The sequence below is a fragment of the Ursus maritimus genome, unplaced genomic scaffold, assembly GCF_017311325.1.
Source record: "Ursus maritimus isolate PB19 unplaced genomic scaffold, ASM1731132v1 scaffold_10, whole genome shotgun sequence".
NCBI classification, from domain to species: domain Eukaryota; kingdom Metazoa; phylum Chordata; class Mammalia; order Carnivora; family Ursidae; genus Ursus; species Ursus maritimus.
In genome coordinates this window covers 28,828,603-28,856,091 of record NW_024423344.1, presented here as the reverse complement: position 1 = coordinate 28,856,091, position 27,489 = coordinate 28,828,603, and the positions used below count along the sequence as shown (strand labels likewise).

Below are 27,489 nucleotides of genomic sequence, written 5' to 3'. Positions count from 1 at the left end.
AAACTCACACCACGAATCCTTATCCAGAATATCCCTGAAATAAGGCTGAGCTCTTCTCAGCTCAACACTCAGGAGGGACACAATGTTGATCTGTCCTACCTGGTCAAGTTGGCATTTACCATAAAAGTATCATTTTCTTGTTTTGTAGTCAACTGAGTATTTTGGTAAGAGATATTCTTAGAGTACATAAATATCCTGTACTTTTTTTTTGAAGATTTTATTTACGTATTTATTTGAAGAGAGCGAGAGTACGTGCATGTGTGCACATGGTGAGCGGGGAAGGAATCTCAAGCAGACTCCTGCTGAGTGTGGAGCCCAACGTGAGGCTCAATCTCACGACCCTGAGATCACGACCTGAGCCAAAATCAAGAGTTGGATGTTTAACTGACTAAGCCACCCAGGCACCCGAATATCCTATTCTTCATAGAACCTCCACCCACTAGCTTTAAAACCTTTCATGACTCCTGCCTAAATCAACTACCACATTGATGGTGGCCAAATGGTGATTTTTCTGTTTATGTAATTCCTTCTGCATTCAGTCAAGGGATTTTTCTTCTCCCCCTTGTATTTATTTATTCATTTATATCAATATGAACTTAGGGATTCCTATTTTGTTCAATGGTTTATAATCAATTGTTATCATTGTTTATTTTGATGCTAAAACTGTCCCACATTTTAGCCAATGGGAGCCACTTCAGGCTGGCTCCTCTGTCACTTTGGCACGTCAGCATCATTTGTTAGACATTTTCTTACTTTCTGGCACAACAGGATGATCCCAGTTCATTTCATCATGTACTTTCCCTGTGCTGATCCTTGAACCAGCCCCACTTCCTAGGAGTCCTGATTCCTTTTAGGAAGTGTGGTATTTAGAAACCAATGTCTCGGCACTTGGCATAATCATTGCCACTGGAGTATCAATTTTTAGGCCTTCATAGAGGACAGAGCTAGAATATGTGTTTGCATTCACATATACACACACAATCTGTATCTATTACTCTGTTTATATATATTGAAAAAAACATGAGTTCATTCTGATTCCTCCAATTCCAATCTAACACCTCAGGAGTCTTTCTTTCCTTCTTCCTTTCTATGTTCATAAATTCTTTTTCCAACAGTAAGTAACACAGCTCTCATAATCCTCAATATATTCATTCATTTGCTCAACTGATTTACTTAATTTGTTCGATGTAGTCAATGTCCCAACCACACCAGCCACCTATGTACTTGCTTCCCTATCACTGGCATGCCAGTGCCTCCATGCCTGGAAAAAAAGAGAGGGAAAAGCAAGGGAAGTCAAGGGAAAGAAAGAAAGATGGAAAGAGAAAAGTAGGAAAGGCGGGGAAAGGGAGAAATGGGAAGAAGGGAAGAGAAAGGACGAGAAGAGACAACTGAAAAGAAAAGGAAAGTGAAGCAGATACTTACTTTTTTTTAAAATTTAAATTCAAGTTAGTTAACATATAAAATGCTTACTTTTTAAATTTTATTTTATTTGTTTATTTGTCAGAGAGAGAGAGAGAGCACAAGCAGGAGGAGCTACAGGCAGAGGGCGAAGCAGGCTCCCTGCTGAGCAAGGAGCCTGATGCAGAATTCAATCGCAGGACCCTGGGATCATGACCTGAGCCAAAGGCAGACGTTTAACTGACTGAGCCACCCAGGTATCCCAAGATACTTACTTTTAAAACACCTTCCACAGCCATCTTCCCTTCGTGTCCTAGTAAAATAGTGTATGGGTAAAGCCACTGGATTGCATGTTTGATTGACATCATAGGAAAGGAATCCTATTTAGGAGCAAAAATACGTAGGAATGAGGAACATCTAAAATAATCACAGAAAATTTATCTGAAATGCATATGACATTGAAATTGCCTTATAAACAATAACCTATAGGTTTCTCATATTTTCCAGAAGTCTACAAAAGTAAATATTCATTACTTCCTCCTCTCTTCCTGTTCCACACCCTTTCTGGGTAAGCTCACCCTCTCCCATCTTGCAGTTGCTATCTATCTGTTATGGCTCCCATGTCTCTGTCTCTGATCCTGACCTCTTTCCTGAGCTCTAGACTTGAACTCTCAATTGCCCAGATGTGACTCTAGATATCCCATTGAGCCCCATTCAGCATGTCTGAAACTAGACGTCTGAACACACTTGCCTACCCTATTCATCCCAAAGTACCTTCCCCTTCACTTTTATTCCTTAATCTGAGTTAATCTCATACACACATGTATTTAGCTTCACAATTATAGACTACAAGTTAGAAAGTATTTATTATTCTCAAAACTTTCTCCCAAATCAAACTGCTCTCCCAATTCTGTTGACTCTACTTTCAGAAATCTGGGACTTGTGAAGACAGGGACAATTAGAGAAATTTCAGTATAGGTTGTCTATCAGAATTCTGTGCTAGAATTACTGTTAACATGCTGAGGGGTATGATTAACAGTTCTGCTTATGCAGAACATCCTACTTCTTACAAGTTGCACACTGAAGTATATAAGAATACTGACCACGGTCTACTTTCAAATGGTTCAGAAAAAAAGAGAGAGAGTAATCAAATGTGGCAATATGCTAAAAATTAGTGATTCTAGTTGAAGGGATTGTGGATGTTCATTTTACTATTTGTGAACTATTTTTAAGATTTGAGAATTGTCAAAGTAAAAAGTTCCAAGCAAAACCAAAAAGAACAAAAAGGAGGAGACATGATAAATAGGAGGAGAAAAGCTGTTCTAAATATATAGAACAGTGTAAACAATACCTGTGAAACCTAACTCAGTCTCAGGAGACATAACAAATCGCAACGATAGTTTAAAAATAAATCTCTTGGGGCGCCTGGGTGGCACAGCAGTTAAGCGTCTGCCTTCGGCTCAGGGCGGTATCCTGGCGTTATGGGATCGAGCCCCACATCAGGCTCCTCCGCTAGGAGCCTGCTTCTTCCTCTCGCACTCCCCCTGCTTGTGTTCCCTCTCTCGCTGGCTGTCTCTATCTCTGTCAAATAAATAAATAAAATCTTTTTAAAAAATAAAAAATAAAAATAAAAAATAAAAATAAATCTCTTGTCTAGGCAGGATCCCTACTACCTGAGATTATGCTCTCCTTAGCAGAATCTCTCATTGATGGCTACGACTATTTCCTATTTGCTCCTTATGCCACCATACTCTCCCCATCCCTCCTTCCTGCCAGCAGAGACACTACCTCCAACATTAACTGATTACTCTACACCTCCCCTACTTCATAATATCTAATGGGCTGCTTCTTCCCCACCATAAAATCCAGACAACTTCACTCACCATGCAAAACACTTCACAGGAAAGTTCTAACCTCTCTCTTCACCATACATGCTTGCTCTAGCAATACAACTCAGCATTCTTCAAACGTACCAAGCCCCTTTGTGATTCAACACCTTTGTACGAGCCGTTCCCCCTGCCTGGAGGGCATTTCCACCATTCCTGCCACTACCCTCACGACCTCTTCTTCGAAACTGTGGTGGACAATGTCTAGGCTCCACCAAACCCCTCAGATCTGTCTTTATCCTTTCTGAGCCTCTCACCTTTCCCTTTCAACAGCCAGCGGCGGCAGGCCTTTTAAAGAAGACTACTCTGGAACCTCTGAAGCCAGCTTTGCTACAGGCCGAGAGAGCAGCTAGCGACTGGGAATCAGTGTCCCTTGCAATGAGCAAGGACTGCTGGTACATGAGTGTGAAAGCCCCAGCTCCCTGCCTCAGGCTGCGGCAAGGCTGAGGCACAGCTTACCTGCAGGACGCCTCTCCCAGGTCTCACGCCTCTTCAGGCTGAGTCCTCCCTCCCTCTGTGGGACTGTTACCTGAGTTGCATGTCTACCTTCCCCCCCACACAAGGCTGGAAGCTCTTTAAGGGCTCAGAACACGTTGCTGGTCTCTGTACAGTTTACTGCGCTGCTGCCAATTAATCTCAGGTCTTGTAATATTTATAGAAGAATATGACAAGGCAAACTGAAGTGATTAATCCCCAAGGATTAATTTTTAAATTTTTTTTTGCCATGTTTGGGTATACAAGTCATTATTTTATACATACCAGGATTTGAACTGCAGCTGGTAAACTATCTAAAGGAAAATCTGGAAGTCCAAGAGTAGAAGATTCTTGGGAACAAAGAGTGGTGGCAAAGGACAGGAGCTGAGAAATTCTAGGGGAAAAAAATTAAGTGATATTAAATGTTATTCTAACAGTTGTAATATATAAAATGAATTCATTTTTTAATATAAAACAGCTGAGGCAATTTAATTAATCTAACAGATGACATTTACTATTAAATTCTCAAGAAACAACAGCTTCATTTTATAATATTCCATTCAAAACTCAGAAGCTGAGGCGCCTGGGTGGCTCAGCCGGCCGAGTGTCTGCCTTCAGCTTGGGTCATGGTCCGAGGGTCCTGGGATCGAGCCCTGTGTTTGGTTCCCTGCTCAGTAGGGAGTCTGCTTCTCCCTATTCCTCTGCTGCTTTCTTGCTCCTTCTCTCTCTCTCTCTCAAATAAATAAATAAAATCTTTTTAAAATAAATAAATAAATAAAACTCAGAAGCTGATTAAATACACAGATATATTTCTTTGTTTTTAAGATTTTTAAAAAATTTGTTTATTTGATGGAAAGAGAGAGCGAGCATGAGTTGGGGTGGCAGAGGCAGAGGGTGAAGCAGACTCCCTACTGAGTAGGAAGCCCAACATGGGGCTTCATCCCAGGACCCTAAGATCATGACCCAAGCCAAAGGCAGATGCTTACTGGCTGAGCCTCCCAGGAGCCCCCATATATATTTCTAAAATATGACAATACGTGAGGTTTTTCACAACCTGGCCCACATTTATCCTGCCAGCCTCCCCTCCCACCCTTTTCAATCCAAACCTGAATTCCAGCCACCAGAAGCTTTTTATAGCCTCAAGAACAAGGCATACACTCTCATATCCCACGCTTTAAAAATAACTTCTTAGAATTCCTTAATTCCAATCTTTATCTGGCAAAAGTGTACTCATTCTTTAGGACCCATCTCAAATGCTGACCCTTTTTGAAATTATGACTCCTAATATACAATATTAAACTAATGTATTTCCATATCTTTAAACCCTACCAGATCCTGAGTTTCTTGCCTTCAAGGATCATGTCTTATTAACTTTATCATCAGCACTTGCCACAGCTACTAAGAAATTCTTCAAAGAACAGTTGTTGAATGGATGAATTAAAAAAACCAATGGGCCAAACAAATTCAATGTTAAGTGTCCAGGTATTTATATAAATGTCTGTGTGTGCTTGTGTGTATGTCTGTTTATGTGTGTATGTGTAGCTGAAATACTTACTTCTCAGCAGAAACGTTGGCTCCAACTGAATATAACAGTTTAAGTTGGTCCTAAAATAACATAGAAACACATCAAATCAATAAGGAATGTAACAGACTCAATGCAAATTTTTATAGACACACTTCAAACTTTAAGTGGACACTACCTAATAGCAAAAAAAATCATTTGATATATGTCATTTTCTAAAACTTAGCCTTTTTTATTTATTTTTTTATTTTTTTAAAGATTTTTTATTTATTTATTTGACAGAGAGAGACAGCCAGTCAGAGAGGGAACACAAGCAGGGGGAGTGGGAGAGGAAGAAGCAGGCTCCCAGTAGAGGAGCCTGATGTGGGACTCGATCCTGGAACGCCAGGATCACGCCCTGAGCTGGAGGCAGACGCTTAATGACTGCGCTACCCAGCGCCCCACTGCGCTACCCAGGCGCCCCACTGCGCTACCCAGGCGCCCCTAGCCTTTTTTAATCCATCAGATAAATAATGCCACAATAATTTTTCTTCCTAGTGTCCAGAGATTTTCTTTACCCTCTATCTTTTTCTCTCCATTAACTAAATATAAATAGAAAAACCTGTTTAAAAAATAAATTATCCTTGTTCATACTTACCTTAAAGGGTAGATAATAAATATCTCTGGCCTGAAACCGAGAACGGAGAGGGGGGTCTAATGGATTCCCAGAGTACTTAGGCACTGGTAAGCCCAAGGCAATGACTCGGAAGTTTTCACTAACCCGAACAATCTTCCAAGCATCCAACTCTGTTTTGGTATGATCCTGAAAGAAAGAGATCAAAACTTACAGATAAATGATGCAGATTACAACTGCAAGAGCTGCCAGGCTGAGGAATTCAGGCCCTGCTTGCTGAGTAAATTGTATTTGAGAACCACCTCAAAACCAAACCGTCAAGGAAGGAAGCAAAGTGAAATCAGGATCAGGGTGCCAGGGAAGGCTCACAATGTGAAGACTGGAATTGAACGGAGAAGCAGCTAACACACCAAGGAACAAAGGCAGTGTGGGTCAGATCTCTAAGCTGTAGTCATTAACTCAGAGAAACTGAGTGAGGAAGCTAAGCAAAATATACTGATTCAGACCAGAGAATGTAAAAAGGTAGTCCTAGAGGGACTGACCACTCACTGGTTGAGCAGAGACTTCCATGGACCTCAAATAGACAGCTATGTTTATGGGTCTATTTCTGTCAAGGCGTATTAACAGTAACAGCTAACATGTATTGAAAACTCACTACGTGGTAAGTACTTTTGATGAATTTTGCTCATTTAACTTTTACCAGAATGCAAATAAACATTTAATTCCTTTTTAAGGATGAACAAGCCAATGTTCAAAGGAATTACATCATTTGCCCATGGTCCTGCAACTAGCATCTGGTGGAGTTGAGACGGGAAACAGTACGGGGTTTGGGGTTATAAACCCTGGCTCTAGCACATGGCATAAACTCTAATGAAGTGGCCAAGAGCATGTTATTATACCCTCTGACCCTCAAGATGTCATTGATAAAGTGGGAATAGTATCATCAACACTACTGTGCCTATTAGGAAAATTAAACACAACAGTGTATATGGAAGCAACTGGTCCACGGTAGGCACCTGTTGGCTCTCATTCCTTCTCTCTCTGCCTGACCCTGTCAATGGCTCTTTACTGTCCTCAGCTGTAGAGCTTACAAAGCTTAGATGAACTGCATGTCCTCGGCTTTCAGCATTTCTTCAGGGGATGTGACCCATATAACAGTGTAGAAGCTCTTCACGTGACACTCAAGAACTTCCCTGGCTCAACTCATGTCCGATTCTCCCAGTCTCAGCCAGCACTGCACACCCACCCCTCAGCACGCCTTCCCTGACCCGGTGTTCCAGCCCCATCACACAATGGTGGCTCTCTAGACACATCATGCTTCACCAATGTTGCTCCCCTTGCTTGAAACACCCTTCCCACTTTGCACAGTATAAACACAGGCATCAAAGCTTAGCACAAAGAACATCATCACTTTCTAATCCCTCCCTCCATCAGAACCAGTTTTGTACCCTCCCACTGTATCCTTTGCAAGCTGTTATCATTAAACATGTGTACACTGACTTCTGTTCATTACCACCTCATGCTGGATTCAAGCGCTCGAGTGGACTTATTATCTCTTAAACATAATAGAACAAATGTCTGTTGATTACATGAAATCATTTAAAAACATAAGGAACAATTTTTTCAAGCAAAACCAAAATTATGACCCCACTTTCATTAACAGGACTAGCGGTGATGCTATGTCACCATGCACTGAAAAACAAGAGTCAGAATCTAGCCCTGCCTGAGAAACCAAGAGCATAATCTTCAGAGAGCTGAATATTTTTCTTTTCCACTTACCCAGAAGTGAACATCAGGATATAAATAAAATTTATACAAACTGATTGTATTTGTTTCCATAATAACAAAATTCTACTACAATCACCTCCATTAAAATTTTGAGATATTCAAATTTACTATATTGAATCTAGCTAGAAATAAGTAGGACTTAAATTATGGTGTTGAAATCCTTTTATCATAGAAATTATCTTAAGGTGGTGGTGTTTTGTGAAGGGATCTGGCCTATATTCTCTGAGGTTCTTATGAGACAGGTTCTATGACTATAGAAATGACATTTATCAATGAAAATTAAGCATGTATACTGATACTTACATTGGGAAAAAACAACGTAGTACATCCTTCTCATTAACAAACACTCCTTGTATACTAAAACCCTCTTGACCCCATATCTCAAATTCTTAATCAAAGTAACACATTCAATAACTTTGCATAAAATTCTAACACAAATAAAGAATATATCAAAATTCTTGTTGTGAAGTAACCCCAAAAAGATCCTGCATCTGAATATTCTTTTCCAAATCATTTATTAAAAATGGCAAATAACTATACAGGGGCCAATAATAGTTCTTTTGTAATTAGAAAGTATCTAAAGAGAAAATGCTCTGCATAACACCGACCTACTTTAAAAAAAATACAAATTACTATAAGAATAGTAATATTTAAGTTCATATTATTTATAAAATGCTAATTAAATTTAAAATAAATTTAAATACATGAATAATAAACATGTCTTTCATTTCAGTAAATTAACTCTAATGATACAAATGAATGAATTTAACTTTTCTTACTGATTAAATCCTCATTTATCCTCTGCTAATTATATAGGTATGATGTCATCTTCAGATAGATCCAAAACAAGACAACTACACCTCACAATGAAAACACCATCTAAAGACTTCTATAAACAGTAAAGAAACAGACTGCTAAAAGGGTAGCAAGGCAGGTCTCTGAGAAAACAGACTCCCACAGCAGGAATCAGAAAGTGCTATTTCTGGTCCTGCTGGCCACGGAGCATCAGTTCACTCAGACACGCTGGTGTCAACATCTGTTACTTAGTGCCTAGTGGGTTCTGGGCCTTTATCAGCTGTATCAAGAAGAAACATAAGACACAGACTCTGCTCTTGAGCAATCTGTAACCAACTTGGGGCAGTAAAATTAGCATACATGTATCTCTACAGCACAAGCTTCAGAGAAACTCTAAATCCTAGAATGCAGAGGCGGAGCCATCAATCCCTGGAACTCTGGGTTAGCCAGAGAACTCCGGGAGAGCACAGACAGTGCTGAATGAGCAAGGGATGTCTTCCCGTCCTTTTGTGACATTACATGAACCCCTTCCCTAAAGCCTCTGAGGCCCCTACACTCTCTTATTGTGGTCCTCCTTCTATCAACTTACATCACAGCATTTAAAGATTTTATTGCACTGATTCATTCACTCAACAAACAGTTATCAAGCAGCCACCAAGTGCCAGACATTGCTCTAAGAGCTTGAGATAACATTGGCAACAAAAAAGTCCCTGGTAGTGGAAGTTGTAATCTAGTAGAGGGAGAGAGTGAATAAACTAAAAACAGCCCAAGGAAATAATTCCTGTAGGATGTTAGGCAGGTTATCTGGGAGAAAACCATTCTGGAAGAGCAAAGTGACTTGCAAAGCACTCAGAGAATGCCTACCCAGTGGGGTTAAGGTATAGAAAAGAGAATCCTATCAGCTGCAGTGGAATAAAAAAGGACAGCAGGATAAGGCCTAAGGGCCAGGTTCAGACAAGACCTATTTTCCACTGAAAGGCCTTTGGGTTTTATACTGAGAAGAGAGTTTAGAACAGAGGTCTGATCTAATCCACCCCATATTTTATTTTATTTTATTAATTTTTTTAAAAAGATTTTATTTATTTATTTGACAGAGATAGAGACAGCCAGTGAGAGAGGGAACACAAGCAGGGGGAGTGGGAGAGGAAGAAGCAGGCTCATAGCGGAGGAGCCTGATGTGGGGCTCGATCCCCGGCTGGGATCACGCCCTGAGCCGAAGGCAGACGCTTAACCGCTGTGCCACCCAGGCGCCCCACGCCCCATATTTTAAAGTGATCACGGACTACTGCAGGGCAGCCAGGAGGCGCTTACAACAACTCAGGCATCAGACACAGGCAGCTTGGACCATCAGGGTATCTTTTAAATTCGTATTCATTTCTGTCAGTATCTACTGGATTTTGAGCTTCTGTACACTCTATTAAGCTTTGTCTTCCCTGAACCATCTAGAAGCCATTAGACTTTCGGTACATAGTTGTTGGGAGACAGAGAAGGAAGAGAAGAAAAGAGGGAGAAAGAGAAGAGAGAATTAAAGAGAGAAAAATAAGAGAGAAATAAATAGTTATTACATGGGCAAAAAAAAAAAAGTAAAAAGTGAGAGGTCTTCTAATAGGATCTACAAACTGAAGAACTTATAAAACTACAAACTCTGGACCTAAGTGTAGCAATCTGCCACAGATACAAGCCACCTGAATGCTGTCGTCGTTCCCATACAATCATGTCACAAACAGCATCACCCACAGCTCAGTGGCCAAGACGAAGCAGCTGGGTTTTTCTTTTCTTACTTGGAGAAGTTTGTCGTAACGCTCTGAAGACATTAGGAAGCGTCCATCCTCGAGTTGCATCTCCCTATTTTCCAGCAAGTTGTTCAAAACAGGCAGAACATTCCTCTCCGCCTTTTCCAAGCCTTCCAAAACGAGGGTTCTGCCTTCTGTGGCTGCACGGACCGCACACTATTTCCAAGAGACAGAAGCAATATGAGAATATGGAAGATGCCAGAGCATGGCCTAATTTTACTTGTAATGCAAGTAGATGAAGAAGAGGTCAATGAATAATGGAACCACAGATAATTAGTAATTACACAGTCTAATTTTACTAGGCATTAGAATTTGTTGTGTGCCTATTTAGAAAAAGAATGTTTGTAGCATATATAACAAAGACCAAATAAATATGCTTAATATAAAAAGAATTTTTCAGATTAAGAAAATAAATAATATCGTTATGAAATGCAAATGAGTAGAATAAAATATTTTCCATTTCAGTGGTTAACAAAGAGCTACAGGGTAAAACAAGATATTTTTAGAACTTCAAATTGGCAAAGATTAAAAAAGAATGATACCCAGTCTTGGTAAGGTTAAGAGGAAACGCATTTTCATTCATGGTTGGTCTATGTGCAAAATGACAACCTTATGAAGAATAACTTGGCAAGACATTTTTAAAAATTTAAATGGCTATGTTCATTAATCCAGCAATTGTATTTCAAGGAATTTATCTTAAGGGAGTAGTCAGGAAAATGTACACTGATACACGAAAAGATTTATAATTACCAAAAAACCCCTGCAAAACTCCCAAATGCCAATCTAGAAGATTGGCAAAATACGCCATAATAAATCAATAGGATGGGCTACTACACTATCAAAAATAATGAGATAGTTCTATCTTTACTAGGACTATGCCATTTCTTACCTGATTGCTAAATCCCAAGTAAATATGCTTCTTCTAAGAACCTTGTTATAAAAAGTACTTAATTTGTGAGTCCATGGAATGGGTTGGGGAAGACAATGACAATGCTCTCGAGACGGGACATGTGCTCCTCCCATTAGCTCTATTACAAACCTGTGATAAAACGTGAGGAAAAGCCACTACAAATTCACATTGGTCAACCTCAGCTGAATCGTCACTACTACTTAGAAAATATTTTCTTTATTTCTTATAAAAGTTATTGCCAAGCCAAGCTTCCAGTCTTTTTCATCTTTCTATGACCTTGTCCAGTACTTCACCTGATGATTAAAGTCATCGGAATTGCGATGCCATGACTTTTCTTCACTCCATCACACAACCCCTCTGTGTCTTCTTTGCTCTGATGTCTGTCTTTGACAATCAGTCCTCCTGTCCCTCCAAGGCCAGCCCTTTCTGCCTCGAGCTTCGTGGTACCCGCCCCCACCTCCTCCAAAATCTTCCATCAACTATACCCCCACCTCTTAATTGCATTTTCAACTTCTGTCTCTTCTACAAACACGTCTGTACTTTAGGAAAACCTACAGTCTCCTGATACCTTTTAACATCCTCTCTTTATCTTCAAGCCCCTTGAGAAATAGTCCCATACACACTGTCTCTAATAAGCCTCCATCACCCTTATTTTACTGAAACTGCTCACTTGCAAGCACCAAAAATCAAAGAGCCAAACATCAAGTATTTCCTTGGTCTTCATGTTCTCCTTTCCTCCCACCCTCTTCCCTTGATCTTCTCTTATGCTTCATCTTCTGTCTTAGATATTTGCCAACTAGGTTTTCCCTCTGGCTTTCCCCAGCCCTTCCTCTGACTCCTGTACTCTTGAGGAAAAAAAAAAAAGCAAGAGCAAGAGCAAGAGCAAGCATTTCCTAATGTTCTACCCTTAACCTTTCCCCTCCTCTTCTCTCACTTGTTATTTCATTGGCGAAGCTCTAACCTACTGCCACAAATCCTCACTTGTTCACTGAGTAGCCACTATCTGGCACGTGTTACGTTATGTGCCACATTAAGTAAACAGCAACGATAACAATAGATAACATTTTTTTCATTTTCTTTATCTCATCTTTCTTCAGAAACATACTATGTGACCCTGACCCTCCCCTTGATCTCCACACTTCCATTTCCAAACACCTTTTTAACATCTCCATAGAGGTGTTTAAATTTAACATGCTGGACCAAATATGACTTCTTTCCAAACCAGGCCCTCTTCCTGATGGCGATTTCAATTAAAGTCTCACTGATTCTCCTGCCACCCAGAATCCAGTCTTTCTAATTCCTCAAACAACACAAGTGTAACCCCTAAGTAGTTCATGCATCTATCACCCCTTCCATCCTCACTGCCACCATCTCAATGGGAGCCTTCCTTCATTTCCTGTTTATTTTACTGAAACAGTCAAATGTAGCAGGCACCATATCTCCATATCTCTCGTTCTCAGTTGTGCTCGAGATGATCATATTTTACCTACTGGAAGTTAGAGACTGAATCATGCCATCTGAAAAGTCTGTTTCAACAACGAGATCTATGATTATGCAATTTACCTCATTTTTTTTAAAAGATTTTATTTATTTACTTGACAGAGAGAGAGAGAGGCAGCGAGAGAGGGAACACAAGCAGGGGGAGTGGGAGAGGAAGAAGCAGGCTCCCAGCAGAGGAGCCTGAAGTGGGGCTCGATCCCAGAACGCTGGGATCACACCCTGAGCCGAAGGCAGATGCTTAACGACTGCGCCACCCAGGCACCCCATTACCTCAACTTTATTAAGAATATTATTTTTTAAAATCCCCTAAGCTTTTTTCTTATTATTTATTTACACACCAGTTGGGTGGCAATGAGAATAGATGCTTCACAGTGCAAATGGATCCAAAGATAAGACTATAATAAGAGGAATACAAATTTATAAGAGTTGTATATTTTTTTAGAAAAAAAGAATGAAAAAAAATCAACATGCAAAGGATCATCCAAGATTTTTAACTTTCTTTCCGACTTGCCCTTTGGATACATGGTTATAGACCTAGTACATACATGTAAATAAAAAGTTTTAAATGCAGGCAAGAATACTGACTAAAAGGAGAAAACCTTAAGAAGATACTTTTTAGTAACAAAATCTGAATCACTGAATTTACAGAAATAATACTAGTCACTAATTCAGTATCATCTTGCTTTCTGATTGTTTCTAAAAGTCTATAAAAGTATGAAAGTATAAAGTATGAAAATACTTTAATCAGTACTGTCAAACTTTATTAATGCAATCTTGTCACCTTTGTAAAGAAGAATGGTAAATCTATTAACTACTCGAATATATCAACAACATATTGTACCATGTGATAAGTCTCAGACTTAATTGGAGATGCTGGAGAGAGGAAACTCGTTACAGGTTTTGTGCCCAACAGAGGCCCAAACATCTTATCCCGCCTGCATCGATACTCCCTTTGCCCTCTGTTTTTTCAGCTCCTAAGTGTGGAGGCACAATGCTCAAGTTCTCCTAGCTCTCCCATATGCCTGTTTTATCTCCCCAGCAAGATTCTCAGGTCCTCAAGGGGTGAGAACCCTGCCTTTTTTGTCATCCTGGTGCAAAACTGGCTCACAGAAGGCTTTTAGTGTTTATGGAATAAAAATGTAACAGCTCAGTTAAAAGATGCTGTTATGTAAGTTTAGGAAGAATTTTTATATTAAAGGATAATAGTTATCTATGCCCACACTTGTTATAAGAGAAGAGAAGAGAACAAGTTTAACTGTCAGCATGAATGATTTAGGCTACCTATTTCACAAATTTTCTATACAGATTTTTAAATAAAGTAATGGTGGCATACTTTTTCTCTTGAAATCTTAAAAAAAGAAGGGAGCGGTACATATATATTTTAAGTGGAATGAATACTTGTGATCGTTATTCAAAGAAGAAATTACATCAACCATGGGATCCTTTCCTGCCCTTCAAGCTATAGAACTTCCAGAGACCTGATTTTCTCAAATAGAAATCAGAAAAAATGAAGCAAGATCCTTCTGGACAAACCATACCACAGCTTTAACAACCCAACATGTAGGCATGAAGGGTTTCAAGATAAAAGATGCTGCATGACCTAAAAATCAAAAACTGTCTAAGCCCCTGTTCTAGATTTGCTTCTGATTTGATAAAAGACCTTAGGCAAACAATTAATCTGGAGGTCTGTGTCCTCATTTACTAAATGAGAATATCCTCAAGGGGTATTGTACAATGTCACTATTTATGAAAGAAAGCAGTACTGGAAAGGAAATTTAAAGCTATTGTACCCATAAAAATAGAAATTACTATTGATATAACCATGATTTAATGAAAATAGATTCCAAAGAGCTTCAAATGATTCAGAATGGCTATAGTATAATAGCACTGAGGAAGCCGAAGAAAAACAAAAATAATTAAATTTTAGGTTCTTTATTTTAAAGTATCAGGATAGGATCAGACTGATCTTTCAGTGCTCTACCACTTACCTGCTACGGGTAATTTAGGCTACTCTACCTCTCTGAGCTTCCATTTCTTTCTAAAGCCAGACTACTTACGGTGCTTATCTCACAGATTATGATGAAGATTAACCAAGATAACCTCTGGCTCACAGTAAAACTTTACGAAATGATTAGCTGTCATTATTATCGATACTATCATCCTTGTAGTCATGGTGGCCATCATCATCATCATCATCATTGCTCTTTCAGAGAAACAGCATTATGACACAAAGAACCTAAACTTCGGAACTGGACAGATCCTGGTTCAAATTCCACCTCTACTATTTATCAGTTGTATGACCATGGCCCTCTAAGACTCAGTTACTTTACCTATAAGATGGGGAAGTCATCTCCCTCCTAAGGATGTTTTGAGGATTAGCTGCAATCATATAAAGCACCTAGCACAACAGAGGTCTCAATAAACGTTGTTCTTATGCCTTGATTTTTAAATCTATTTCAAATTCCAGTATAGTTAACCTAGAGTGTTATACTACGTGCCCTGATTTTTCAAATGAATTATATAAATCTGTCAAACAGTTAACATTAAATGAATACACAAGAGTTGGCCTGAGCAAGATGGCAACATGGTAAGGAGCCAAGGCCTGAGTTCTGACTAACACAGAGGCCAGAATAAAAAGAGAGATCTTCTCCAACTGTCCAAGTGACAATTAGAATATATTATAACAATATGGCTGTAAAGGGTCTGGTGCAAGTAACAGAATTCAGACACTCTTAACAGCCTTGTTTCTACAGGTCATGCTTTCCAAATTCCAAATACTTAATCAATGAACTTCTGAAATACAACTTTTTAATTTTAACAGTGGTTACACTGAAAGTAGGTTCAGCATCCAAAAGTAGGATTAAGTTTACAAGTAAATGTTTTTCCCTATTTGCTAAAATAAGTAAAACGCATTTTAACAAAATAGAAATCTTATTTTCTAATCAATAGCACTGTTATTCAATTTATTAGGAGTTACTTTTGATGACCTATAATATTTAAGCAGTGCATTAAAAAAAGGTTAACCCTTATTTTTTTCTATTAATAAGAGAGAATCAAGAATAATTCCAAACAGGGTGCCTGGGTGGCTCAGTTGTTAAGCATCTGCCTTCCGCTCAGGTCATGATCCCAGCGTTCTGGGATCCAGCCTCTAGTAGGGCTCCCTGCTCAGCGGGAAGCCTGCTTCTCCCTCTCCCACTCCCTCTGCTTGTGTTCCCTCTCTCGCTGTCTCTCTGTCAAATAAATAAATAAAATCTTAAAAAAAAAAAAAAAAAAGGGAAGAAGAAGAAGAATTCCAAACAGGAGTGACTGGGTAGCTCAGTGGATTAAGCAGTCAGCCTTTGGCTCAGGTCATAATCTCAGAATCCTGACAACCAGCCAGCCTCAGGTTCCCTGCTCAGCAGGGAGTCTGCTTCTTCCTCTCCCTCTGCCCTCCCGCGCCCCCCCTTGTGTGCACTCTTTCTCTCTCTCTTTCTCAAATAAATAAATAAAATCCAAAAAAAAAAAAAAAGAATAATCCCAACCAGAAGAGAAGACATTAAAATACTATGTAATTATTTAAAGTGCATTTTTATGCTTAACATTAAATATGTATATCATACATTATGGAACTGCACGGTGTTCTGTCAAACAAATTAACAAGATTCTAACCTGAAAAGAGTTCCTGGCTTAGGAAAAGTTAAAGAAAGTCATTTAACTTCCCCATCCTCTCTTTCTATTCCCCAAATTGTCTTCAGTGTGTCCTTTCAGTAAGACATTAAAGCTGAAATGTAATTCATTTGTGCTTTAGTTAATTTATATTGGTTCATACTTGATTAATGTAGGCAATTTTCTATTTATTTAAAGTCTTCCACTAACCTCTTTGGAGTCACACGGCAATAAATAATTAATAAAAAGAATGTCAACAAGTAAGGTAAGGAGGAAAAAGTACATTATAGAATTGTAAAGGGTTAGAATAACAATGATTTAGATTTTTTTCAGGTTATTTCATCTTCTTTTTTTGTTTGTTTTTAAAGATTTTATTTACTTATTCGACAGAGATAGAGACAGCCAGCGAGAGAGGGAACAGAAGCAGGGGGAGTGGGAGAGGAAGAAGCAGGCTCACAGCGGAGGAGCCTAATGTGGGGCTCGATCCCAGAACGCTGGGATCACGCCCTGAGCCGAAGGCAGACGCTTAACCGCTGTGCCACCCAGGCACCCCTATTTTATCTTCTGAAGCAAATGAAAGGTAATGTGGTAGCAAAATATCTTTTAGTCTCCTTATGTCTCCATGGATATCAAAAGACCAATCATATAAGTTTTCTTATTTCTCTTCTTTAACCAATTCTTTTTTAAAAGCTTAATCTGTAATCCGCTTAGCAAGGTAATTGTATAAAAAATACTTATATTACCTTTACATGAACAAGTGGACAAGTTTTGGCAAATACATATACAAGCATAGTGTAAATTTCAACATTTTCTTAACGGACTATAAATTACTTCATCAGTACCCTTCTCCTTTTCCACATCCACTCAATTCATTGACATCTTAAAGTAGCAACAGCCAATAAACATATTAAAAAGATTCAGCCTGCTTAGTAATTTTTTAATGCAAATTAAAGCCTATTAATTTGGCAAAGTACATACAAAGAAATACCCAGTGCTGACAAGAATCCATGAGGTAATCATGCATAGCGTACTGATGAAAGTGTGAGTTGGAACACCGTTTCCGAAAAGCAATTTGACAATATATATTATTCTTGAATTATTCTTGAAAATGCCTAGAACTTTTGATGAGTGGTTATACTTCTAACATTCAAATGTACAAAATACTCAGAGATTACACAATATAAGTACAATATTTACCAAAGCCTTATTTATAATAGTGAAAACGTAGAAAGAACCTAAATTACCAACAACATGGGAATGTGGATAAAATGGGAATGTTAAAATAAATAATAGCACATCTATTTGACGAAGTATTGTATGGACACTAAAAATTATATTTTTGAGGAATATCTAGTGTCATAGGAAGATACTCCTGATAAAATATCAGGTTTTTTAAAAAGCAGACTATAAAACTTTATAAACATGGTATACAATTTTTGCAAAAATTATTGTACATGACTAAGTAGATATGCATATAGGTATAATAGAAAATATTTACACTGTCCGTCTTGAAGGGGAAGATAAAGGTAATTTGTATATTCTTCCTGATGCCCGTTAGCGTTTACTTTATTATACTATAGTTCTTTACTATGGTTTTGTTTCCCCCATTGAAACATAAGCTCTATGGGGTGCCTAGATGGCTCAGTCAGTTAAGCGAAGGACTCCTGGTTTCGGCTCAAGTCAGGATCTCAGGGTTGTGAGATTGAGCCCCATACCAGGCTCAGGCTCCCTGCTGAGCATGGAGCCTCCTTAAGATTCTCTCTCTCCCTCTTCCTCTGCTCCTCCCCCCACTGCTATGTCCCCGCTCAAGTGTGCGTGTGTGTGCTCTAAAAATGAATAAACAAAATATTTTTTAAAAAGCTCTACGATGACGAGAATTTGTTTCTTTTGCTCACTGCACCTAGGCAATGCCTAACACATAGCAATCATTTTGATAAACACATAAGAAATTCTCTCTATACATAGTATGTATATCTATAAAAAGCATTTATGATAGGGGGCGCCTGGGTGGCTCAATTGTTAAGTGTCTGCCTTCAGCTCAGGGTGTGATCCCAGGGTCCTGGGATCGAGCCCCACATCAGGCTCCTCCACTGGGAGCCTGCTTCTTCCTCTCCCACTCCCCCTGCTTGTGTTCCCTTTCTCACTGGCTGTCTTTCTATCAAATAAATAAATAAAATCTTAAAAAAAAAAAAAGCATGTATGATATTAATACACACATAACTATAAAAAGCATTTATAATATTATTAATCAGAAAAAATAAAAATTATTTTGAAAGAAAGTACAAATTCCCTACTGTAGAATTACTAACCTAATTCTAACCTTCAGGAGTAGCAGTTCAGTTTAATCCCTCATCAATCATCCTTAACTTTGCATGAAAATAGGTGAAGAGGTTGATAGTCATGTCCCTCAACTAGGAATTGGGTTGTTGTTGTTTTTTTAAGATTTTATTTATTTATTTGAGAGAGAGAGAGAGACAGTGAGAGAGGGAACACAAGCAGGGGGAGTGGGAGAGGAAGAAGCAGGCTCCCAGCGCTCCCAGCGGAGCAGGGAGCCTGATGCGGGGCTCAATCCCAGAATCCTGGGATCACGCCCTGAGCCGAAGGCAGAAGCTTAACGACTGAGCCACCCAGGCACCCCCGGAAGTGGGGGTTTTGCCAAGGTTTCCAACTGAAAAGTCAATTAGTAATTACCTGAACATCGGTCACATGTGTATGCATCAGGGACAACGAATAATCCGAACTTTCTCTCCCAGCACCCACCAGATGGCCACAGGCATTTTTTCACCTATGTTGGCCCACCTAGATTAGAGCCATCACCTACTGGTGAATGAAGTTACTGCCTCTCCTTTGATCCCAGACATCAAATTAAGAATATTTATTATTCTTATTGTTCTGTTATTATGGTTAAGAATATTAAACAAATAAAATAAATTTCCAAAGAAAATAAAGACCTTTTGGTCTAACAAACATATGACAAGCTGGTAATCAATTGGCAACTTCATCTATCTAGAATTCAGATGGGAACTATTCACTCTGATGACTCAAAACAGATGTCAAAAAGATAAATACCTTTTCCATTGGAGTGCCCCCTGGTCTTAATCAGAACCTATTTATTCTTAGTTAACTTAAAATTTTAACAAGACTGATTATCCAAAGGAGAAATCTATCATCAAATATAAGTGCCAATTATCTTCCAGACAGTTTTTAGGTGCCAAAGATAAATAAGAAAGTTATATTCTGGTAGGGAATGCAGAATTAAATACGGAAACACAGAAATAATTAGGTAAATTCAGATATTGATAGGTACTCTGAAGATTACATTGTGTAATATGATAGCACTGTATATGTGGAAGGGGGTGGGCATCATCAGTGATTACTAAAATGTTCTGAGAATTTATAATCTGAATGATGAGGAGGCAGGAATATACAGATCTGGGAGAAGATCATACCAGGCAGAGGAAATATTAAACACAAAGGCTCTGAGGCTGGAAAGCATTTGATCTATTTTTAAGAGAACAAGGCCACGTAGCAGGAGCCTAGAAAGCAAGGGAAAGAGGGAAAGGAGCTGAGGTAGACAAGATTAGGTCCTGTAGAGTATTGTAGGCCATATTAAAGGGTTTGGATTTTATTCTGGGTGTGATAGGATTGCATGGGTGTAAGCAAGGAACTGTTATTATCTGATGATGAACAAATAACAAAGAATATTAAGAGACAGAAGAAAAAATACGAAAATCAGATACAATCTCAACAAATAATCTGAAGTAACTTAGGAAAAGGACCAATGTTCCTATGCCACAATCACAGGCTCCAAAGGTGTCTGTGCATTACATCCCAAATAACAGATGTTCATCATAACAAGCAGGATTTGCCAAGAAAACATAAAGTATAAGATATTACCATACATTTATAATAGCACTTTAAATATTTTATAAACTATAAAATAGGTATCATCCAAAAATATGCTTTTTAGAATGGCAGGGAGAGTATAATATTACACAGTATTATCTAAATAACTTTATGTTTCAAGAAATACAAAGTATTCAGGCGCCTTTAAAATAATAAACATGTAAAAGTCCACTTTCTCTTCCACACTATTTGCATTGCAACAAGAATCCAGATATAAAATTCATTCAAAAAATATGTTTTTAAATCCACACTCTACCAAACAGCCAGTTCTTTCGGTGTCATTAAATCTGTTTCCACCTGAGCTCCTGGGTGGCTCAGTCAGTTAAGTGTCTACCCTTGGCTCAGGTCATGAGCCCAGGGTCCCTGCACTGGGCTCCTTGCTCAGCCAGGAGCCTGCTTCTCCCTCTCCCCCTCCCCCTGCTTATGGTCTCTCTCTCTCTGAAATAAATAAATAAAATCTTTTAAATACATAAATGAATCAATCAATCTATCTATCTATCTGTTCCCATCTCCTCTCCACTACTTAGCCTGTAGTCTCAGTTTTCTATGCTCCCTCCCCAGCTCCTTACTCTTGGCCTCACTAGATTCAGAAAAGAAGCAGGCGTTGTAAAGGTATATTTCTCCACGTGTAATTGGAAATAACGTATAAAGTGAACCTTGGCATTACGTGAATAAAACAGATTTCTTTAAAATATACTTCTGGGCTTCATCCACAAAGGATTACTTTTTAATTGGAAATGTAAACGTCTCAGATTTTCTCACTCCATGATGCTAAGTGTGATCACCACCCTTCAAGGCGGTGACGACCAAATCTCCTCATCTTAAGTATATTTTTCCTTTTGTAACTAATAAGTAATCTATAAGACAATGTGAATATCCTGGGCTCCAAAAATCTTTCAGTGGTTTTTTACACTTAAAATAACTTGACCCTTGAATAACACATTTGAGCTGGATGGGTCCACTTATCTACAGATTTTTTTCAATATAGTTTAGTACTATAAATGTGTTTTCTTTGTGATGCTCTTAGTTTATTTTAAGAATACAGTATATAATACATATAATACACAAAATACATTAATTGACTGTTTGTTATTGGTAAGGTTTCCAGTCAACAGTAGGCTATTAGTAGTTAAGTTTTAGGGGAGCCAAAATTTATATGCTGATTTTTGATTGCTCAGGGGTCAGCAACCCTAACCCACTCATTGTTCAAGGGTTAAATGTATACTCTTTTAACTATAAAGTAATAGTGTGCTCATGAGGAAGCTTCAAATTTAGAGGACTATGAAAATTCCTTCCTCGCCCCATCCCAGATGCCGGGTCACATTTCCACAGAGGTAAGCTCTGTTAACTGATTCTTGTATATCCTTCTGGAAATTTCCAACATATACACAAACATTTACATATTTCTTTTTACCACAAATAGGATCATATTACATATGCTGTCTTGCAATGTCATTTTTATGCTTTATCCTGGACTTCTTTCCTATTACTACATTCTTTTTAATGGCTATAGAGAATTCTACTTACTGTTATTTATTTAACTAGTTTAACCAGTTTCCTAATTTTTTTTTTTTTTTTTTAAGAGAGGGAGAGACAGAAAGACAGAGATGGGGGAAGGGGTAAAGGCAGAGGGAGAGACAGAATCTCAAGCAAACTCCAGCAAGGAGTCCGATGCAGGACTTGATCTCACAACCCTGAGATCATGAACTGAGCCGAAATCAAGAGTCAGACGCTTAACTGACTGAGCCACCCAGGCACCCCTCCTAAATATAATTACATTTTTCACTTACAGTTTTATATGATAGCAAACAATGCTCCAATAAATACTGTTGCATCCTTTACATGAATAGCATTTGGAAGAAAAATTGCCAGAAACATAACTGCTGAGTCCAAATATATTTAATTTCTTTTGCTAGATATTGCCAAATTTTCTTTCAAAATTACATCAGCAATGCTATTTCTTCATCCCTTCTTCCCCATCAACAATGGACATTAGCAGATTCTTTAATCTTCGCTAATACAAGAGGTGAAAGAAAAACAACAGCTCATTCATGTTTTAATTTTTATTTTTGTAAACGAGAAAACAAAGCATCTTATCATGAATTTCTTAGACATTTGAAATCTTTCCTCTATGAGTTGCTGATATAAGATCTCTGCCCTTTAATATTTTAAACCACGTTTGAAGAAATGTTCAACAAGCTTCATTATAATATTGATAAAATATTATCTTAGTTCGTAATCTGCACCTAAGAACCTCCCCCTGCCCCCCAAAAAGCTGTAGTTACTGGAAGTATATATTTAATTTCACTATGTTTAATATACCTTTACCTACCTGACTTTTAGATCGAGAATACTTTTCTAAATGTGCTAGGGAATTTCCTGCATTGAAATCTCCTTAATTGCTTTTTAAAAATTCAAATTTCTATGTGCAACTACTAGGAAGCAATTAAATATTAAGAAATCAGCATATTGATCTTCAGATAACATTTTAGAACCACTAATTTCATCTACAGTGTTTTATTTCGTGCTAAACTAAAAAGGCATTTCCAAGAACAGGAAAACCAAAAATCTAAATTAAATCTGTCTAGAGAAAGCACAGTACATTATCTTCTGCTATCACATGAGCTATCTCTTTCTACTTTAAAAATCAATTTTGCATAGACCTGGACTAAACAGTCCTGTGTTGGAGTGTGATAAGAACTTGCCTGATCAACGTAAAAAGCTGTGCCTGCTCGGATCTCTCGACGTTGTTTGAGATCGGTTTCAGTGGTGTCCCTCGATAGGGCAATGTACTCAACTTCCCGCTTGGTCAGCTCCTGGAGTGCAGAGAATGAAATGGTTCCAAAATTAAATCAAATTCCCAACATACGTTTTGGAGCCAGTTATCCGACAATGTCACTGCCCTAGAGAAGAGCATTTTAAATGTAATTCTGAATTAAAATCTTCTGAGTGTTAGCTTTGAGAAAAATGCAAAACATTGAGCATTAATTAAAACATGCCTGTATCTCTCCTCAGAGCTCTACTTTTGCTGCATCCAATAGTTTATGACTTAATAATTATTTACTTCTTAAGCAACAGTCATACTCAGATCTTCTAAATCGTACTATCTTTTATAGAATTCTTTTCAAATATCATGAGTGATAACTTGCTGACTTAGTTTTTTCACAAATGATAGTCATTTCAGTAAGTAATGTTCACCTTTTTTTTAAAGGGCATCTAAATTAATTTAGTCCATTAGCCAGTGTTGACCAACTGTATGTGATATACTGGGTTCACACTTTACCCAGTGTGAAAATAAGGTAAATACCTATAAGAAGGTCAACAGAAGGGGGAAGGAAAACAAACACAGCTATTCAGGAAGGACAAGAAGGATGAAAGGAGGAAGGGAAGGAGGAGAGGGAAAAAAGAATTCTTTCACAGAAAACAAACACTTTTGGTTTGAAGGGGAAACCATCCAGAATTCATTTCTTTTAATTTATCCATCCCTAACGTCATTTTGCCCTGCATGTGACAATTATATACAAAAAGTTTTTAACATTATCCTTGGTTTTACAACATTGAATTAAAAACACTGATGCTCTCCAGTTGAATAAGCATACAATATCTTGTTATTAAACAGGAAGAATAAATTAATTTACTGCCGTATAAAGAAGAAAATTGAATAAGCATGCCATTCATGGTAAAAGACACTATGTCCAGGGGGTGCCTGGGTGGTGCAGTCATTAAGCGTCTGCCTTCGGCTCAGGGCGTGATCCCAGCGTTCTGGGATCGAGCCCCACATCGGGCTTCTCCGCTGGGAGCCTGCTTCTTCCTCTCCCACTCCCCCTGCTGTGTTCCCTCTCTCGCTGGCTGTCTCTCTGTCAAATAAATAAAATCTTTAAAAAAAAAAAAAAAAAAAAAGAAGATATGTCCATACAACAGGATTTTTTCCCTCTGCCTTATCTCCATGTGATGTTGATGAAAATATAGTATCGTTTTCATTTTGTTTTTATAATATATGCCTGTTCCCATACACCTGTAAATTTAAGTACGTATGGAAAGAAGAAAACATTTTAAATAGAGAAAACACACATATAGTGGTGAAGATGTGGTGATACCAAACAATATTTTTCTAAATCAGAATGAACTGCCTGTGAAAGTACACTTTTGGACTAAAGCAGCAACTTCTCTTGTTAGCAGATACCTCCTTCTTGCTTCTGGAACACATCGCAGGTACCATCATGTCTGTTTCACCGATTGGATGAATGGGATCAATGAAAAACCCTGTCGAAACTGGCTGACAAAGTCGTACATACCTCTTATTGTTAAACTGTACCAGAGTAACACTCTGAATTGCCACACCGAGAATATTATCCTCAGTCTTGATGGCTTCCTGGGATTCTTCCTCAGGCCAGACAAGCACTGAAATCTCCCCAGTTGCTGCTTCCCAGAGAGGGTGGCAGCAAGTTCACCAACAGCACCGGGAGCAGCAGAGGGAGGAGGCAGCGGGGGTCTGCTGAGTTTTTTTGGAGCTATCTATAAAACTCCTTCTATATGAATTAAATATAAAATAAACACAGCTATCAAATTATTTCTACTTCCTTTCTCATTGGTTCAGTAGGCTTGCCCCAAAACCTCTGCCTGTAAAGACTATGGATATTACTGAGCATAGCATCTTGTATCTAATGGCAACAGTACCGACATGCAGAGTTTGCAAGGAGGCTTAGACTAGTAAGTTCTCTTATGTGTATTTCCACATCCTAAAGCTGCCTCAGCTCTGTTGTATAATTTAAAGTTTGTGGGGTTTTAAGATACAGGTTTCACACTGACAGACTTAGATTGCATTTTTGAACCAACAAGACTCCTGTAATCTCCCAGCCTTTCTCATTCCACATTCCTAACAAGCTTCACAGTCTTGCCAGAAACGAAATCAAAGTGAGATAGTGTGGTCATTGAAATGAACCAGGTAGAGTGGATTCTCGGTAGCTGACTCGGCATTTCTAGACAAGCCACTTTTGCCTTGTTTATTTTTTGTTTTGTTTTGTTTTTTAAAGATTTTATTTATTTATTTGACAGAGAGAGAGACAGCCAGCGAGAGAGGGAACACAGGCAGAGGGAGTGGGAGAGAAAGAAGCAGGCTCCCAGTGGAGGAGCCTGATGGGGGCTCAATCCCAGAACGCCCGGATCACGCCCTGAGCCAAAGACAGACGCTTAAGGACTGAGCCACCCAGGTGCCCCTTGCCTTGTTTATTAATAAAATGAGGATAATACTACAATGACCCATTATACCTCACAAGCTGGTTCTAGGAACAAATAAAAGATATGAAAAGTATGGGTTCTAAGAGTTAAGTTCTGATTGGTCCATCGTATTTTTATCATCCTCACCCTACATGGTTTTAGAAGTACCGAAATAAATCTACCACTGAAATAAGAGTACACAAAGCATATTTCAATAGCACAGAAATCAATTCTTTAATATCAAGTAACACAAGGAAACTAAAAACAAAGTTCTTCTCTTCATCCTAAAAAATATCTTCAGACAGAACAACTTCATCTGATAGCATTCTTCTCCCCTCAATAGAACAATGCCAATTAATGCTGGCAAAGTAGGAAAAAAGTCCTGCACAATTTTTTTAATCTGTGTTGAGATTTTAATATTTCAATTCACTTCGCACTGTGCTCAGAGAACTACAAACATTTAAGAGGATAAGAGGTCAGAGAGAGGATCTGAAGTCCAGCTCCATCATTTACTAGCTGGATAAAGCTTCAGTGAGCTATTTAATAAACTTGTTTTCTCAACTATTTAAAGGGAAAAAAGCGTGTAACACATAAGAGATAATTTACAAACTATGGGCTCCCTTTAGAGACCATATAACATCAAAAAGTCAAGAGAATTATTCAGCTTTTTAGAATGTGGATCTGAGATAAAAGAATATTCCCTGAATAATATAAAACTGAGTTTTGTTTTGTAATCTCAGAGTTTATGATCCTATCTGCCACTCATTGCCTGAATGTGCATTTCTTTTTTTTACCAGAAGTTGAGAACTTTCTGGTTGCAGCAAAAAATTTCCTAAAGCTATGAAAGATAAATGTACATTTGCTTCCCAGAATACTTATTCCAAACTCTTTATTAAACGGATCAACATGAAAATTTTTTCAAGTAATGAATAATCCTGATATTTTTGTAAATTCTTAATTTATTTTAGAGCATAACTAATCCAAGTTAAGATCCTTAGAAATCCATAAGAATTGATTGCTCACCAGGTACTGCATAGCAATAGAGCGTCGAAGAGGCCCAGGAGGTCCTATTAGAAAGACATCTTGTCCCAAAAGATCCTTCTGCATTATCCATCTTAGATGCTGAATTACAGACTGAGCCACAGAGTCTGAAACTTCAAGGGGAAAAAAAGATAAAACGAAATGCAAATCAGACTACTACTTATAATATAAATCTCCAAGCAATCAATGCATTTAGTATACTATATTTTAAAAAGCGTATCTATCTATGTGTATACACACACACATTCATTGATACATACACTTGGTGAATTCTCACCCTGCTTTACAATAAAACCATTGTTATCAATGTTAAAACATGATAAAGTTTAGGATCTCACAAGGAATCACATAGTCCCACATTTAAAAGCTTTTAAGAACACTTGAATGATCATCTGTGTCACTAAAGAAATAAAAGTGATTTTCAAGGGTGATTTAAGGCACTAGAATCATTACTTTATCACAATTTTATAGTCCAATGCTTTTGCTCTAAAAAGGGGACATGATCAAATCATCCCAGACAATTAATGATTATCACAGTCTTGAAAAATTGAAGGAAACTGTAACTTTAGTTGGCAATAGGTTGTGAGATCTCCCAAACTTCACAGTGAGAAGGTTAAATGACTTAACATTTTCAGAATTTAAGTTTATTCTTCTACACCAATCCTTGGGAATAAAAGACTACTTCATTCCAATGCCCTTCTAAGTCTACTATTAAATCACCCATTAATCTGCTCATCTTCTGCCTAAGGATTTTATAAATGTTTGAATTAATATAATTAATTTATTATTATATAAAGGATTTGTAAATCACCCAGTGACCTAGGAAGTGCATTCCTAGGTATCCAAGAAACACTCTTGCCCTTATACATCAGGAGACAGATGGAATACTCACAGAATGCTATTCAAAATAAAACTGAATATAGCAAAGAAAAAGAAAACTTACTCATTCTTAAAAAAATAAAAATACAACTGTAGACTGGAAATGGATAAAATGCACATAA

General features: G+C 38.1%; 1 protein-coding gene across 1 annotated transcript in view; it reads right to left on the bottom strand.

Moving 5' to 3' along the window:
* VWA8 (von Willebrand factor A domain containing 8) overlaps positions 1-27,489 on the bottom strand; it is a 336,899-nt gene that overhangs the window by 271,637 nt on the left and 37,773 nt on the right. Inside the window, exons 3-9 of the mRNA XM_040623208.1 lie at positions 26,471-26,601; positions 22,936-23,046; positions 10,258-10,425; positions 5,918-6,082; positions 5,314-5,363; positions 4,044-4,152; positions 1,674-1,778 (exon numbers count right to left, since the gene is read on the bottom strand). Of these exons, the coding sequence (XP_040479142.1) occupies positions 1,674-1,778; positions 4,044-4,152; positions 5,314-5,363; positions 5,918-6,082; positions 10,258-10,425; positions 22,936-23,046; positions 26,471-26,601 (839 nt within the window). The remainder of the gene's footprint in view (positions 1-1,673; positions 1,779-4,043; positions 4,153-5,313; positions 5,364-5,917; positions 6,083-10,257; positions 10,426-22,935; positions 23,047-26,470; positions 26,602-27,489) is intronic.